Source organism: Polyergus mexicanus, unplaced genomic scaffold (genome assembly GCF_030449975.1).
Source record: "Polyergus mexicanus isolate NDT 795.1 unplaced genomic scaffold, iyPolMexi1.0 SCAF_7, whole genome shotgun sequence".
NCBI classification, from domain to species: Eukaryota; Metazoa; Arthropoda; class Insecta; order Hymenoptera; family Formicidae; genus Polyergus; species Polyergus mexicanus.
Window position 1 is genome coordinate 4,892,939 of NW_027223327.1, and position 18,812 is coordinate 4,911,750.

General features: G+C 28.2%; 2 protein-coding genes across 3 annotated transcripts in view; one reads left to right on the plus strand and one right to left on the minus strand.

Annotated features, from left to right (window-relative positions):
• Positions 1 to 18,812, minus strand: part of LOC138934804 (14 kDa phosphohistidine phosphatase) — a 100,348-nt gene that overhangs the window by 18,067 nt on the left and 63,469 nt on the right. The window lies entirely within an intron of this gene.
• LOC138934803 (phosrestin-2) overlaps positions 15,740 to 18,812 on the plus strand; it is a 60,485-nt gene continuing 57,412 nt past the window's right edge. Inside the window, exons 1-3 of one of the 2 annotated variants that reach the window (XM_070298892.1) lie at positions 15,740 to 15,796; positions 16,320 to 16,730; positions 17,201 to 17,385. In XM_070298892.1, coding sequence (XP_070154993.1) covers positions 16,668 to 16,730; positions 17,201 to 17,385 — 248 coding nt within the window. In that variant the 5' untranslated portion in view covers positions 15,740 to 15,796; positions 16,320 to 16,667. Of the gene's footprint in view, positions 15,797 to 16,163; positions 16,731 to 17,200; positions 17,386 to 18,812 lie in introns of those variants that run through there. The other variant, XM_070298891.1, reaches the window with a different exon arrangement.

Consider the following 18,812-nt stretch of genomic DNA (forward strand, 5'->3'; position numbering starts at 1 on the left):
ATCAATTTTGCCCGACCGCGTTTTTTCCCCGATAGGATAAATCTCATCAGGGTTGGGAAAGTTACTTTATAAAAGTAACTCGTTACCGTTACCGTTATTTTTTCTAAAAAGTAACTCGTTACCGTTACAGTTACTAAAAAGTAACGAGTCGTTACAATTTCCGTTACTTTTTTACAATACAAACTAATATTTATTAGTTTGTATTGTAAAAAAGTAACGGAAATTGTAACGACTCGTTACTTTTATACGAGTTACTTTTATAAAGTAAATTATTTGGCATAAAGAAAAACTTTTAAAAAATTGTAAGCAAGATTTCATTCAAGGTTTATTACAAAATAAATGATTAAATTTTATCGAAATTCTTTATTAATTTTTAATAAAATTTGTTGCTCCATAGTATCATCATTTAAATGCCCTCTTTGTGGTGTTAATACAGAGCCACCGATGCTAAACATTCTTTCTACAGATGCACTGCTTGGTAGAGCTGTATTATATTTAATAAAAAGTTTTTTAAGTTTTGGATAGTCGTTTAACATTTCTATATTACAATTATTTGATTTTAAAAACCGTTGCAATTCTTCTTGTTCAGATTCATTTTGCACCGTTTTTTGCTCAAAAATGAAAAAATCATCGTGATCGTCAGATTTTCCAGCTTTTGAAGAATTTTCAGTTGATCGGATTCCCAATAAATCCTCCAAGTAATTTTCAGCACGTTTTCTTTTTTCTCCGGTTAACCAGTTTAACTTAAATTTTGGATGTAAACATGCTGCTATTATTAATTCTTTTGTTTCAAATATTGTAAGAAATCTAAAATCAAATATAGTAAATTAAGCGACATTGTTTGTTTTGTTGAAATTAATACTTTTGAATCAATAGTTTAAAATAAAATAATATTTTTCAATTAAATCCTTATTTAAAATTAAATAACATATGTATTAATCAAATTAATAAGTTACCTTTTATTTAAACCTTGCTGAATAGCTTCAACTAATGAATGGCAATCTATAAGGTCAGATTTATTGAGATTTTCTAATTTTCGTTGCAAGGTACTTAGAACTGGTAGTAAATGAGAGCTCTGCTTTTCCGAAAAGATAAAGCTCTCATTGGATATCGCGCGTCGCGTCATCGCACTGGTCTGCAAGAGCCATAAGTTGATCAATCACATTCAAGCATTTTTACAACATAATAAGAATGCTAATTGGTCGATTTGCTTACGGCTTTACGGTTAAGATAAAAATTTTATCACGCACAATAGCAAGAATAATATCTTAAATAAATCAAAAAATTTGAAAAAAGTAACGATAAAAGTAACTGTTAAATTCGTTACTCGTTACGAAAAATATAACGAAGTTACTTTTTCCGTTACAAATAAAATTTGTAACGCCATTACCGTTACAGTTACCGAAAAAAAGTAACTGTAACGGTAACGGCGTTACAAGTAACGCGTTACTTCCCAACCCTGAATCTCATTCAAATGAAATGGCTTTTCAAACATTCATATATGAAATAGTAGAATGCTTTCCGTACGGTCAGTGATATTATAACTAATTTTTCTAATCACAAATCGTGGATAATCCGCTTCGAATGAATTAATATTGAAGTGAAATGAAATTTCCGTTTCATGTTTAACGTGGCAAAAAACGATCTTGGAAACGATCTCTTTATAAACAATATTCGAGGCTTTTGCGTATATGAAATCGGGATTAAATAATTATTGATATTTTTTTATTTACTTAAAATATTCAGCGAGAATATTTTACCTCTCTTAAAATTTAAATTATAGACTCTTAAACGTAATATTGTATTAAAACAAATTATTATAAATTATACTAAATTAACTATGGATATATATGTATGACAATTCACAATTAATATGATAAATTATGTTAAATTAACTGAAAATGAAAAACAATTCTCTCTCTCTCTCTTTCTTTCTCTTTCATCAATTAATATCTACATAATTATATCATAATTATATCATAAAATTAATATAAATTATATCATAGATATTATCAAGAAGTAATAAAAAAATAAAATAAACAGAACGTTAGTACGGACATACGAAAAAGATTTTTATTTTCGTTCCTTCTCGTATTATTTCTTACATAAATATATTTATATTTAATAAATATAATGTGAATTTTTCTCTCTTAATCTTTACAAATTTTCTTAATTTTTGGCTAATTATTTAATTAATTGAATTCTTTTTAAGAATAAACAATCATTATATATTCAATTAATACAAAATAATATTTGTACGAATAATAAATGTTTAATAAAATTAAATTAGAAATATAGTCAAACTCTTTCTTATTTTATTTGTTCATAATATTCCAGAAAAGAATATTCCGCGGAAGAAAAATATTAATATCCTATCTTTGATTGAGTATTGTTATCTGGGTATATATATTTAATATGAATTATATGTATATACTATATAGAATGTCACGTACACACAAAGCGCGTTATACGCACGCCATTTATTTCTTCACGTCATATATTATTTTAATAAATCTCAATTTAAAAAATTGCAAAATTAAAAAAAAAGAATATTTCTGTCGATGAATAAAAATATCCACCGATGAATTATATATTAATGGATATAAAAACATATCATTTTTTTAATCTACGGAATTATATAATTAAAGATAATCATTTAAAACAAGCATGTGTTATAATCTTTTTCTTCCCGAGAAATAAATAGTATAATATGGTCAGATGTAAATATACATAATTAATTATGAAAAGATCCGATAACGTATATAATTTTATATGATTTTGTTTAAAATTACATATATTATCGGATTTTTTCATAATTAATTATGTATATTTACGTCTCACCATATTATACCATTTTTTTTTCTGCTTCAAAAATAGACAAACGCATATATTTGATGTAAAATTACTCATTGTTAAGCTTTTAAATAACACTCTCGAACAACCTAAGCTATTAAAATACGTACTCTTTGCGTATCAATGACAGGCATTCAACGTGTATTATAAATTCGAGAAAAGAATATTGTAAATATCTTCGGTCTTCAAAAGCGAAATTATATTAAACTTGCGCGTATTAAACGAATAAAATCATTCACATCGCAATTAATTCTCAAAACTATCGAACTATCAAAATACGCAACTTCAATGATAACAGCTGTTCGCAGAATAAGCACAGCAAAAGTACCAGCATTACGGGAAAAAAATTAGCGATATATTTCGATATTTTCGAAATAAAAAAAAAGAGAATTTATATTAAATGTACAATCAGTTAATCAGCGATAACGATTGTACAATAATTCTATAATTCATGATCGTCGTTAAAACAAGTACACTTTGATGCTTCATTATAGTGTGTGTGTGTGTAATCTGATGTGTTTATTTACGGTTGTATGTGCGTACAGTGTTAAACTCAATTTCACATGGTGAAATTTGTTTGTTCCTTAATATAGCTAAAGCACAGTAACTATCTAATCCCAACCTAATTTAACTCACTCCATCAACTCCTTTAATTTAATTCACTCCTTATCGTCCAACATTCTTTTACGTTCCATACAGCACTAAAGCTTGCAACAACATTGCTGCAATATTGCAATATTGCATATTGTAGTTTAATGTTGCAGAAATATTACAAAGACATTATTTTACAATATAACTTTGGTAATGTTACAGCAACATTCCAAAAATATTCCAAAGAAAGTATTCGATAATCGCTAGTTCATTCGTTTATCGATATTGCGCTATCTATTCCGCATTTAATTTTTAGTCATGATGATTATATAAAGTTTACAAAGAGCGACTAATAAGATTAAAGATATAATAACTATTTTTATTAGCTTAAATTGTATAATATAACCCCAGCACAGGGGACTCAGACATTGGACTAAGAATTCTTTTAATAGTTTCCATTCTTGTATAAAATCAAAAATTTGATAATAATTTTTTAACATGCAAAAGATACTTCAGATTTTAATAAATAGATTTTGAGATTATATCAAGACAAGAGAGATGTGAAAAAACTTGTATGCGTAAATCTTTGCATAAAATTTTTGCATATTTGAATATTTCGGATACAGAGATTGTGAATTTAGAAAATTGCAAATTGAGTTTTTTCTTATTTCTCTTAGATATTCTTTGTCACTGAAGGAAGTCGAATGTGTACCGAAAAATTTGCAATTTATAATTTCGTTATTATTATAACACAGAAAATCTATATACACACTAAATCCTGATTCTTATATGCCTAATTTTTTATTATTTTTTTCATATGTTAAAGATATTATGTCGATAAATATACATAAAGCATTATTGCATATATATTATATTGCTATGTTGCTGCAATATTATATTGCAATATTTCTGTAGGCGGACATTTTACTGTTGCTACAATATCATAACAACATTGCAGCAACATTTCGTAATGTTTCTGCAATGTTGCAATCTTGCAGAAAAATGTTGCTGCAATGTTGTTGCAATCTTGCGGTGCTGTATGGGGTGCCATAATAAAAAATATTGTTTCAAACACACGTTTACTGCGCATTTTTTTACTAAGTTTATCAAATTTTCTATAGTTCCAAATGCAAATTATTAAAGATTCAATAGCTAAAAGGCAATGCGATAATTATGCAACATGTGACATGTGATATTTGCATCTCATTAGTAACATTTATTATTTCAATCAATAACGTTCAAATGTAATCAATTCCTGCTTAATTATATAAAATCGCCTCGACAGTTTCTATAATTATGCAATGACGAGATGGCAAAATAAATCTTAGATCAACGATGTGAAGCTGCACAGTAGAGTTTATATTACAAAACATCGCGCAATCTAAATCGTGTGAATGTTGTAAACAAAGCTTTAAAGCTTTATGTCGAGCCTGAGATCAAATGTTTACTGTTTTAGATGCAAAGAAAGATTGAAAATACACTTGTGCAAAAATCTTCTTCTACTTAGAACTTAAATCTAGGAATTTATAAGATTTAGAATTGTATACCTGCGGTATATACATTTATATATATAAATGTACAATATAAAAAAAATAAGTTCTATAAAATTAACACAACTTTATTAAGAAGCTTTTAAAGCATTTATAGAACGTTCGGAAACATTCCTGCTTTATACTATAAATATATTTTAACAAAGTTTAAATAAAATTTTCTTTAACACAATCCCAAGTAAATTTTACGTCAAGTTTCAGTTGAGAGAGAGAGAGAGAGAAATAAAGTCCAAGTCTCAACTTAAGTGTATGCATTCTTTACACTTAAAATTCAAGGAATATTTACTTAACAACAATCCGTTTGATTATACTGAATTGAATTAGTGCAAACTAAAATTTCCCCATAAACTAAAATTTTCCCATAATAATTTGCGATTATACGTACCTATTAAAAATTCAGCATTTTTATTTGGAATCTATTATAAATAAAATATTGCTTTCCTATAAATTTAAATGAGAACGCAAAATAATAAAAATGTCGTAGAAATTATCGGAGAATAAAATCACGAAAAATCTGCGCTACATTCGGTAAAGACTACTATCTTAAAGCCGATAGTCTTCTCTACGAAAGGATAATATATACGATCGAAATAGATTACGACCGAAACGAATTACATCTATCTAATATATCTAGGATACGCGACGTAAAGAGAAACGAGTAATAGTTTCGTGCCCTTTGTCTAATCTTCGAACTCTGATTTATTGTTCTTTTTTACGTTGCGATGGCCAATGTTAGCCTTGAAAATGGCATTCGTTCCGTCTCCCTCATTGTAGCTGTTTCAAAAAGGGGAGAGAAAAAGTAATTTATCGAATGACGAGAAACTTTGGTAAATATTTTTTTTTCTTGTTTTTTTTTTTTTGATCAAGGAAATCATTGAAAGGAAAATTTAATTCTTTCCCGTTAAGCTAGATTGAACGACACTCTCGTCAGGTAGATAGAATAGCAATTAACCGATCGATAGGATCAGGGCCATTCGCACTCTTGGATTAAATATTTAACACCTCGATTGCAACAAGATATTAGTTATGTAACTAGTGCTTTATCATCGGAGCTATTATTATGGTGTTCTATTTTCATGTTATTTTTATCATTATACGTATTTGAAATAGTTTACATTACACAGTAAACGTAAATAGTGATAAAAACACAGGCAGCAATCCATACAGCACCGAAAGATTGCAAAAACGTTGCATAGATCTTACATTGAAACATTGTAATATTGCATAGAAGTTGCGAAATGTTTCTGCAATGTTACTGCAAGCCTGTGGCAACGTTGAAATGTCCGCCCTCAGAAATATTTCAATGTAAGACTACAGTAATGTTACGATGCAATGTATTTGTAATATTTAAATACATTGCTACAAATATGCAAAACGCTTCAAATTTAATACATAAACTTTGAGAACATATAAAAACATCCAAGAGAGATAAGAAAAAAGATTGTGAATTTACGCAATTACAACGAATTTTTTCTCATCTCTCGTGGATGTCTTTATATATTCTCCAAGTTTATCTATTAAATTTGAAGCATTTTGCATATTAAAAAATTATTATCAAATTTTTGCTTTTATATAAAAATGGGAACTATTAAACAATTTTCTGTTATCTAATTAACATCGCTATTTTATAAATTATTTACAAGTTTAAGAAATTGATAATGATTAAATAATTTAATTCATAAAAATTAGAATTTTATTTATATAAATATTAAACTCCATATCTTAAGTAGATAATAAACGGATAATTTTAACTTTTTTCGGATAATTATTTATCCGATTTCTGAACACTTAACTCAATATCTGAATTTCCTGTGTTGGAATTGATATCAGACAAATTAATCTGATAAAAATAGTTATTATACCTTTAATATTACTAACCGCTTTTTGCAAGATTTATATAACCATCGTGATTAAAACTTAAATATGGGATAGATAACGCAACGCGCGCCGCATAGTGGTAAACGAACGAAGTAGCGATTATCAAAAACTGTGTTTTGTAATGTTTTTGAGATGTTGCTGTAACATTCTAATAAAATATTACAATTCCATATTCCAATAATGTCTCAACAATATTTCATTGCAACTTGCAAGATTGTAACATTGCTGCAATGTAATTGCAATGTTCTGTGCTATATGGGAAATTATATTAATTCCACTGTTCATGATTATCCTGCATACATTATTATTGAAAAATTTTGGAAAAAATATCGATCGAGTCTTGTTTTGAAAAAGTTTTGTTAATGTTAACATGCAAACTGATTCTGTTACATAAGATCAATGATAAATCATTATATTATCATTTTACAATCTGCTCTATTATTCTATATAAACCACGCAGAATTATATTTACACTTATGCTTTAAAAATTTATTTTGTATAAATTTAAGCCAAAATAAAAACAAATATAATAATTTTTCAATTTTACAATCTGCGGTTTTATAATGATTTTATAATATATACATATACGATATTATGTATAATTATCAATAATATGAATATCAACATTATAAAAAATTACAGCGTGAAAGCTTAAGAATTGATTAGACAATTGTTAGCAAGAATATTATTTCCGGGACGTCTCAATTTGATAGGTCATGTTAATAGGATTTTTTATCAGAAGAATGTCGCGAACTGCAATGCGCTACGATCCATAGTTTTTGAGATCGATAGTATCGATTTTTAAAAACTGTAATTACGGCAATACCTTCGCCACAATTGATGGTAATTTTCTGACACCATGTGTATGTTTTATTCTTAAATGTATTCTTAGTAGATTCATTTATTTATGTGCGAAAAATTGAACGCGTACGCGGGGAAAGGTATATTCCACTCAAAAACTAACCTAACCCAAACCATTCTATTTCTATTTTTTACCAAATTATTTCTATTTTTTAAATAAAAATTAGGTTTGTGTTAGGTTAGTTTTTTTCTTTAGGCGGAGGTGCAGGGAGAGGGCCGAAACACCACCCCCGCCCAAACATTTACAGAAATATTTAAATATACAACTAATATATAATTTAATTAAATCTTTTTTTAATCGAATAAGTTCAGACTTTCGCATTTAATATTTTTTCTTATCGTACAATTTAATAACTTTTTTTTATAAACAACGAACGACACACGGCTAAAATTTCTTGGATGTTATTCAGGATCATGACCTTGACAATATATGTCAAGGTCATTGACCTAATGTGAATATTTACCAAAAATAAATTTTAATATTTCGACAAAAATATTATTAAAAAAAAAAAAAAAATAAAAAAAAAAATTTATAGAATTATATTTACTGAAAATTATATAATACTATAGCTTAATGTTAAAAAATATTAGATTATAAACTTGAGAATTTGTGTAAACTATGCTTAAAAGTCTTTAATTATTTTACATAAGTTATACCTATATGTATTTAGACTTTAGATTAATCTTTTAAAATTCCAACATATGATTCTTATGCTTATTGTTTGACATAACGCACACTTTATTATGTCCTCGACTATGTATGGGAAAGTCGAGTAAAAGCGAGTAGGCAGGTCAAACTGGGTATCTGTTTCTTCGTAATAAATGTTGCTATCTATGGCTAACTTGTGTTATTAGTTGTAGATTGGCGCCATCATTATTTTAAAACAAACCATGCCCCTGTGCACACGATATTTTTTTTAATAGGAGTTCAAAGTTTTTAGTCCCAAAAGGATCGATATCCAGGCAAGAATCGGATCGTCGTGTACTTTTTCTATATAAAACATCTGTTTCGATAAGTGCGGCATTGCATTCTGTACATATTAGAGAGTATTAGTTTTGATCGACACTACACCGGAATATACAACTGACGTATTTGTTACTTTCCTTGTGTTGGGGCAAAACCGAATACTTACACATCTCATATAATGAAAAGAGGACGAACTGTTATCCTGACTTTTCCCTACAAAAAGCGGTTGGTAACGAAAACTAACATTCAGAAAACAAAACCATTAAAAAAAAGCTTTTTGAGACCCTTACAAAGTTAAAAAGTTAAATAAGGAAGTCCTGTAGCAATTATTTGTGATTTTTGTCAATACATCTTTATATTGTATTTTGATTAAAATAAATCTAGATTTTGTAATTACACATGTTTTGCATATTTTCAAATAGGTATCCGGTTTTACCTTACTGGTAGGACAAAATCGGATACTTTGACTTCTCCATAAAATCTTGGTAACCAAAAATTTTTTTTTCAGCAACTAGCCTTATTTTCTCATAATTTAATGTTCACTAAAGACTATTAACGTTCGGCGAAAATTTTTTTTACTCTCAGATTTTTTGTACGAAGACAAATCCAAAAAAGTACCCGATTTTACTCTACTCTCCCCTATTCCTGACACAAACCCATTTTTCCTTATGCATCTCTTAGTAACACTATAAAAATATTTTATGAAAAAAATATAACTTTTTAAAAACCTTTGATTTGGCTACTCTACATATGACGATATTTTCCCATACAGCACCGCAAAATTGCAACAACATTGCAGCAACATTTTTCTGCAAGATTGCAACATTGCAGAAACATTACGAAATGTTGCTGCAACGTTGTTATGATATTGCAGCAACAGTAAAATGTCCGCCTACAAAAATATTGCAATATAATATTACAGCAACATAGCAATATAATATATATGCAATAATGCTTTATGTATATTTATCGACATAATATCTTTAACATATGAAAAAAATAATAAGAAATTAGGCATATAAGAATCAGGATTTAGTGTGTATATAGATTTTCTGTATTATAATAATAACGAAATTATAAATCGTAAATTTTTCGGTACACATTCGACTTCCTTCAGTGACAAAGAATAATGTGACTAAGTGAAATAAGTGACTAAGAGAAATAAGAAAAAACTCAATTTGCAATTTTCTAAATTCACAATCTCTGTATCCGAAATATTCAGATATGCAAAAATTTTATGCAAAGATTTACGCATACAAGTTTTTTCACATCTCTCTTGTCTTCATATAATCTCAAAATTTATTTATTAAAATCTGAAGTATCTTTTGCATGTTAAAAAATTATTATCAAATTTTTGATTTTATACAAGAATGGAAACTATTAAAAGAATTCTTAGTCCAATGTCTGAGTCCCCTGTATTGGGGTTATATCATACAATTTAAGCTAATAAAAATAGTTATTATATCTTTAATCCTATTAGTCGCTCTTTGTAAACTTTATTTAATCATCGTGACTAAAAATTAAATACGGAATAGATAGCGCAATATGCGCCGCATAGCGGTAAACGAATGAACTAGCGATTATCGAATACTTTCTTTGGAATATTTTTGGAATGTTGCTATAACATTACTAAAGTTATATTGTAAAATAATGTCTTCGTAATATTTCTGCAACATTAAACTACAATATGCAATATTGCAATATTGCAGCAATGTTGTTGCAAGCTTTAGTGCTGTATGGGTTATTACACAATTAATAAATGTCAAATTTATCAAACAAATCGCTTACAAAAATAAAACAATAAATAAAGAAGCATTAAGTGACATTTTAACAATAATAATAATAAAAATATGACATTACATATTATTGTAATAACTGGTATAATATATTAATTTTGATATATTTAGAAAAATGATTTCTTCAATACTTAACAAAATATTGCTTAGAGATAGAATTATATTATTATGCTTTCCTTTTATTTTTCTCTCGAGAGATTATCATTATCTTCTTTTTATTCAGTGTTTCAGTAGTTCACATTGTAAATACTAACATAAATGTAATCAGTTGAAACAGTTACTTCTAAAAGTTTATCGTCCACTGTTCAAAACTACAATCATTATCGAGCGAAGTCACGTACACGAACTTTGCCATAACTATGTAAAAATATTTCCATATTATTGTCGCCGCTAGTATAAACAATAAAAAAGTTGTTTAAACGAGTACAAAACTTTCGAGCGACAGTGTAGTTGAAAACGCCGCATGTAATAACGCGTAATATACATGTAATTCAGATGTAATGATATTTGCACGCTCATCGGAACTCGACAACTGTCGCTAACAAATAATTAACGCCGCGCATTACTTCCTGCGTAAAATTGCAGAATTTGAATATGTAATACGAATTATAACAAGCTTCTTCACACACATCGTCCCTTTCGTTTGTGCAATTTAAAACTAATGGGGATTATGTAATTGCTACCATCGATATTGATTTTCTAAGCCATCCTGATTGATTCTTTGAATATGATATCTAGCTAGGGCTGCTATCTGTAATTATACAGACCTAGGATTGAAAGGTTTAAAATCCCGGTATTTTCCAATTGAAACCCAGACACCTGTAATTTATTATGTGAAATTATCGCAACTGCTGACAAAGCGATAAAAATAGAATAATTTTTATTTTAATTATTAATAATCAATAATATTATTAATAGTCATTATTATTAAGAATTATTAATAATAGTAATAATTTAATGTCCTAAAGCTTGAACAATACCGCACGTACAACATATACAGGCAGCCTCAAAATATGACGCGCGCATCGTCTTGTGTCACGCACTCAAAAAACCCGGACTACTTTGAAAAATCCTCCCGGAACGTTCCCGGACGCTCGAAAAACTAGGACAAATCCGGGAAAAACCGGACGGATGGCAGACCTATATCTAGCATACATATATTTTTCTTTTTTTGTACTTCTTTCAAATATCGTATTTACAATATTAAGAGTGCAGTGAGATATATGATAAAAACGTACTAAATCATTCATAACGTAAATAAAAGATGCCGAAGAAGATTTCCCGTAGCATTGTTTATAAAGAATATATATTTTATTCTCTACTAACATTTTAACAAGTAGGAGAAATAAATACAGACGAAAGCAGAAATATAAAATGAATAATAAAAATTTGAAATAACGAGACGTGATCCTGTCATTATTTTCACAAAATATATTAATTAAATATTATATATTAATATTTATATATTATATTTATAATTAAATATATTAATTAAATACTTTATGTATCTATGTTTATATGATAAAAACATTGTAAAAGAAAATTGAAAAAATATAATGTCAAGAGTAATTCGCTAAAACTGGTTACCGGGACATATATTTTATTAAAAAAAGCTAATATTTTATTTTTATCGACCTGGGAATCCGGAATTGTGTAAATTTAATTGAACAAAGTTTGTTTAACGTAACTCTGTTCAAGTCTGTTCTCATTTATAAATTCCAATTAACGTAATTGGATTGCATGCATTATTCATAAAAGATGTTATTTATTTATATTTTATTTTTATCTGTTTCATTTTATTTATATGTTATTCATTTATATCTTCATAAAAAAAAAAGTTATTTCTCCGCGAATTTATATGTCTAATGAAAATGAAGATCTTGAAAATGATTAATAAAATAAATATATAATTGTACATAATATATGATTATCGAAGCTATATTCAAATATTCAGCCATTAATATCTTGAAATATTTCGAGATATATCCGGATGCTAGCACGGAGATATATAAAAAGCCACAATTTCACATTTGCTGAAAAGCTTATCGAAACGTGCCAAACTAGGCGCTAAATTATTCCACATGATTTTTGCAGACTTTTCAGCCATTTGTACAAATTTTCTCCCTTCGGCTTTTTACGATGGTATAAATCATATAGAGAAAAGCAGAATTTGCGCAGGACATACGAGAAAAAAAAAAAATGCGTCGGTTACTAAAAAGTTGGAGAAATGGAAATAGAAAATCTTTTTCTTTCGCATAATGGAAAACACTTTTCCATTATTTATATTAGGTGAACAACTTTGCTTCCGCCGTTTTTTTTTCCGAAATTTGCTTCTGAATCATTCCCATGTCTTTGAAGCGTTTTGAAATGGCTTGTTGAGTCACTCCCAATGATCGTGCCAATTCTTTTTGACTTTGACTCGAGTCTTCATTAAGTAATGCCTCCAATTCTGCATCTTCGAAAACCTTCTCTCTTCCACCGCTATGCCGCGCTTCGACGTGAAAATCACCGTTCTTGAAGCGTTGAAACCACTCGCGACACGTTCTTTCACTAATAGCGGCTTCGCCATAAGTATTTGAGAGCATTCGATGAGCCTCAGCCGCAGATTTCTTCATATTGAAGCAGAAAATTAAAACCTCCCGCAAATGACGAGAATTTGGCTCGTAAACTGACATTTTCAATCGAGAAAACTTATGATGCAGACACAAATCGACTAATGTTTCTATGGGGTTATGTTGACAGATGCCCAAGTTTATTGCATGACATCTATGATGTATTTATTTCGACCACTACTTACCGCTAAAGCCATCTATAGGAAAACGGCGGAAACAAAGTTGTACACCTAATAGTTTATTTGCCATTACTTCTATTATTTATTTTCATTATTTAGAGCTTCAGATCATTTAAAAGACTCATTGGAGCGTATAATACTGTTCATTTTATATATTATATAAGAGAGAACATCATATTTTTTATATATTAAATTTGCAAATTGAACTGGGTTCAAATTAATTCTTTTCTTGTAATAGTCTGAATAATTTCATGCTGAATCTTGATATCAGTTTGTTAATACACATATATTGTTGATATATCCAATTTCAAAATGCTTTTACGCAACACATTTATATTTTTAAATTTTCCTTCACAAGTTTTAAATTATTTTAAATTATTTATTTAACATTTCGCTATTCTTTTAATCTTACCAAAAATTGTTATAATCTTTTATTATTATCATTTAAAAAGTATACTTCAAAATTATTTTTTATTTAAAATATACATATTGCAAATATTTTTTATTTCAATTTGTTATATATTATATTAATTTTGTGTGTGTGTGTGTATATTTATAAATATTTTAATGTTATTAGAAAATCATCGTAATATTGATCGTAATGTCATTCAAAGCATAATATTATAATCGTTATTGTATTCTTCATGATTTCTCATTGCCAATCACAATCGTGACATATTGCAATCGTTATCTGACATTATTATCAACCGCAGCATGTGTCTTCAACTGCTATCAATATACAGATTATGAAGATAAGTCGCAAGGGATAGTCAGAGAGGTTTAGAAGCTTCATCTAAACGACAGTATGCAGTTCAATTCTCTGGAAACCCTTTACTATTCAATTTATGGGATTGTATTATCATTATTAGATATCTTCGAATATGAGTGCCACTGAATGCCAATAGATTTTCTCGACATGAATACGAAATTCGATGTCACATATCAAGATCTTCAATTTCGTCGATTCGCAGCAAAATATATTGTTAATGTTTCGATGATAATTTATTCTAATCGATTAAATGTCTTTTGCATCGTTATTATAATAATTACTTTATGCATTGAGTTTAATTCAGTAGAAAAATAAATTTTGAAATTTTAGTATAAACTTTTAGAATTATTTCAGAATTATTTCCTTGTATAAATTACATTTCTCAACAAATTATATTTTTAATATTTACTAATATATTTATAATTATATATTTATATATTTATAATTATATTTTAGTATTTACAAACATTTTGAAAATATTAATCAACTACACAGAGTTTCCAGGTCAAATCAATAAAATCTTATAGGAAATGGAATTTGGAATAAAAAAGTTATAATTAGTAAAAGTACTATAAACATAGATCCGGAAATGCTTCGTTAAAAAGTTATGGCTAATAAATTTCGAACGTTTTTTTGATAATTTTTTAAAATATTTTCAAAACACTTTATTCATTTGAAAAAAATTACGAAATAAATCCGATGGGTAATATCAAACTAAATTATATAAATTTCATTTAATTCTGATAAGGCGTTCAAAAGAAAATGAGCTCCAAATAACGAGAAAGGCAGAAACTTGAAAAAAATCATCTTTTGACAGTCTTTATGTAAACACTACATTCGTAGTGCAAACATTTTAAATGCGAACAAAAATGTACTTATTAAATTTTTATCATAACTAGTTATTTACAAAAAGTTTATTAACTATAATTTTTTAACGAAGCGTTTCCGGACCTATGTTTATAGGAATCTCTTTGTTTCAAATTCAATTTCCTATAAGTCCTTAAAGTTTCATTGACCTGATCTGGAACATCCTGTATAATGCGACATATTTACATATATTGTATATTGCATTATATACAGTATTAACACTTTCGAAGCATTTATAAATACATAATTAGTAAAAAATTTAATCTGTATATATAATAATTCTGAAAAATGTATATTTATCTGTTGAATTAAACTAATATAAAGAAACAGAAAAGATGCTCGTACACATATCTCTGAATATTCTTCTATAAACAAATTCTTTGTTATATTCTAGTTACAATTTAATATTATTTGTTAAAATTTAAATATAATCGCATATAATCTATTTGTTTTGAGAAATTCAAAATTTTATTATTTATTTTAATCACCAGATAAATGTTGTCTAAAAAATGTACAATCAGTACAATATAAATGTTGTTTCCATCAGTGCTTAATTTTTATACAAAGACAATTATTAGGCAAAAAACTGCGAAGAAGTATCTGGTGTTCGAATGATAAAATTCGCATTAATCTTCATTAATCTTTATTAAAAGAAAAATTTCTTTGTAAAACTTTCTTAAACTGAATTTCGAATGTCATTACCTTATTTAATAGAGTTCTTTCAGAGTGCGCATTGTTCGCCATTTGCTCCTAGCTTTAATTAAATGCCAGAGTATAAAATTATTTTGAAATTAGATATGTACAAATAATACGTAGAAACAAATCAAACTTGCATCATTTTTCTCATACGTGAAATAGACGTATAATAAAAAAGTAAGTATGACGAAAAATATATTATAATATAAAAATATTGCAAAACCATATTTTTTCTCAAAATTCATGGAATAGTAAAATAATTTGTTAAGTAAAATTGTAATGCCTTCTTTATGATTTTTTTTTTTTTTTGTTATCTTACACGCTAAATTCTATTTATTGCAAAGAAACCACCAAATATTTTCTTAATTATGCTTTTTATATCTTATTAAAAGTGACAAAACTACTATAATCGAAATAAATTAATTTATTAATTAAAAAATTGTGTGTCAAATAAATTAATTCATTGAGAGAAATTTATTTTTATAAAAGTTTTATTTTTTCCAATTATTTAATTCTTGTCCTTATAAAATATTTTGTAAATGAACTTAAATGAACGAAAGAAAAAGCGATATAAACTATTAGATGGTTAGACTATCGTGCTTCAATAATTTCTTCTATAATATACTATATACCCAATGCGATCGTAACGATCAATCTCAACGAGACCTTGACACGTGCCCTTTTACTTGAGTGTGTCCAGGATATTTCTATTTCCTCCCACGTGAAAGATCATCGATAATCACATGACATTTCACCATATTTTCCTGACCTAACGAATTTCTTTGTACGAACGATACTCGAAAAAAATTCGGAACAAGCCATTGTAAAATTATGTTCCTCGAAAGCAACGAACAGCTATAGTGAAAATGTGGTATCGCAACGTCTGAACGAAACTTGACACAGAAAAGACCTCGGTCAAAGTCATAGCGCGTATATTGGTGTGCGGGAACGAAATCTAAACTTGTGTGTGTGTGTGTGTGTGTGTGTGTGTATCGTGTATTGTCTGTTGGGTCTTTGTTGCCGCACTGAAACGAGAAAGGACGAAGAGATGGCAGAAAACGACAGCCATGTCGAGGATGAGGAGAGACGAGAGGAACTATATCCCAATACAGTAATTATTGTGATTAATTTTGCACGAAAGTATATAAGAGTAATGAGAAAATGAAAAATATTTTTACTCCAAAATTTTTATTAGTAAAAAATGAATATATATTACAGTGATTCTTTCTACAGTAAAAAGCAATGATATGAGATAGAATAGATTGCGCAGATAGAGATATGTTAAATATGTGTATATAAACTTAAATTTAAAATTTTAATAATTAATAGAAAAAAAACATAGTTTGTTAAATTAAAAAATTTGACATTAAAATCAATAATGGTTACCTGATTCTTGCTTTTTTCTTCTTTCCTGTTAATATTATTGTTCCCATTGACAAAATTAACGGAAACGTTTTTATTATATTCTTATAATAAATTCTAATTATTCTTCTCATCTTACATTTGTATCGGGCAATTGAATCAAAGCATGAGAAGCCATTAAGTGGGGTTTACATGTCTTTCGGATTTTTTTTTGCTCAGGTGGAATGCAAGAGCATAACAATAGATAATTGCGGCATGAAAGACGAGAAGACGGCGAATGAGGAGAGAGAAGAGGAGGAAGGAGAGAAGGAAGAAGAGGAGGGGAATCAACGTAAGGAGACCAAAATGGACCAAGCGCAAGGATTGCAAACACAGGTGCAGCAAACTGATACGCAAGCCGACAGGTGAGAATACGATCCTTCTCTTGCTTTTAGTTGGGTAAAGATTGGGATTCACGACGCGACAAGATATTCATTTATAATGTATATATGTATACAGGGTGTTCTAGATCAGGTCAGTGAAACTTTAGGGTCTTATAGGAAATTGAATTTGGAAGAAAAAAGTTCCTATAAATATATATCCGAAAACGCATTGTTAAAAAGTTATAGCTAATAAACTCCCTGTAAGTATTATAATTAGTTATGATAAAAATTTAATAAAAACATTTTTGTTTACATTTGAAATGTTTGCACTACGAATGTAGTGTTTACGCAAAGATCATCGAAAGATTGTTTTTTTTTTTCAAGTTTCTGCTCTTTTCGTTGTTTCAAGCTTATTTTCTTTTGAACGTCTTATCAGAATTAAATGAAAAATTTTAGAAATTATTTTTAAAAATCATCAAAAAACGTGATTTTCCGAAATTTATTAGCTATAACTTTTTACCGAAGCGTTTCCAGATCTATGTTTATTTGAACTTTTTTGTTCCAAATTCAATTTCCATAAGATCCTTAAGTTTCATTGACTTGACCTGAAACATCTTATATATAAACATATGTATTCACATGCGTATAAATATGCAATCTGCAACCTGTAAAACTAGGACAACCTAACCTAACCTGTAAAACTAGGATAGGAAACGACATGACGTTGGATTGATAAAAGAAAAAGTAATTATCTTAACTGTTATCAAATTTTCTTGCTTGATAATGTAAATGACTTATATATCTGACTTTAGCGTAAATATGCATAAAAGGTTAAACCTCACCGATTTTATCGCCACTTAGATATGTTGTAGGATAAGTTCTTCTGAGTAATTCGCCGCAAGAAAAAAGTGGGGGAAAGAAGATACGTTTAGATTTAGAAGATATGACAAATTAAAGTTTCACAGTTTTAATGCTTTTTCTCGGGTATTATAAAGTAATATTAGGAAAAGTGAAGTTTGTGTACGTTATATTTGTTGTAGGATAGATATGGAAAAAGTATTTGTGTACATTTACAGGATAGGTTAGGTTTCTCGCAGTTCATTAACAGACTTCAAATATGGGACTACATGAATTTTTGAGTCATGTCTTCAATTTTACTATTAAAACTGAAAATGAGTTTGGATTAGATTATATCTTCCGGAAGTGGAGCCCCCCTATAGGGCGGGTGAGGCAGAACCCATTACGTCCACGCATATACTTTACAGCGCGAAGCAAGGTCCACCTTACAATTGTTGTATGGATGGGAAAGTATATGCATGGATGCAGTGGGTTCCCTCCCCTACGGGGAGGGGGGGAGGCTCCACTTTCAAAAGATATAACCTAACCTTCCCCCACACATACACACACACAAACCTATTTCTGATTTAAAACTAAAATTTGATTTCGATTACGTTATATAACCTATATAA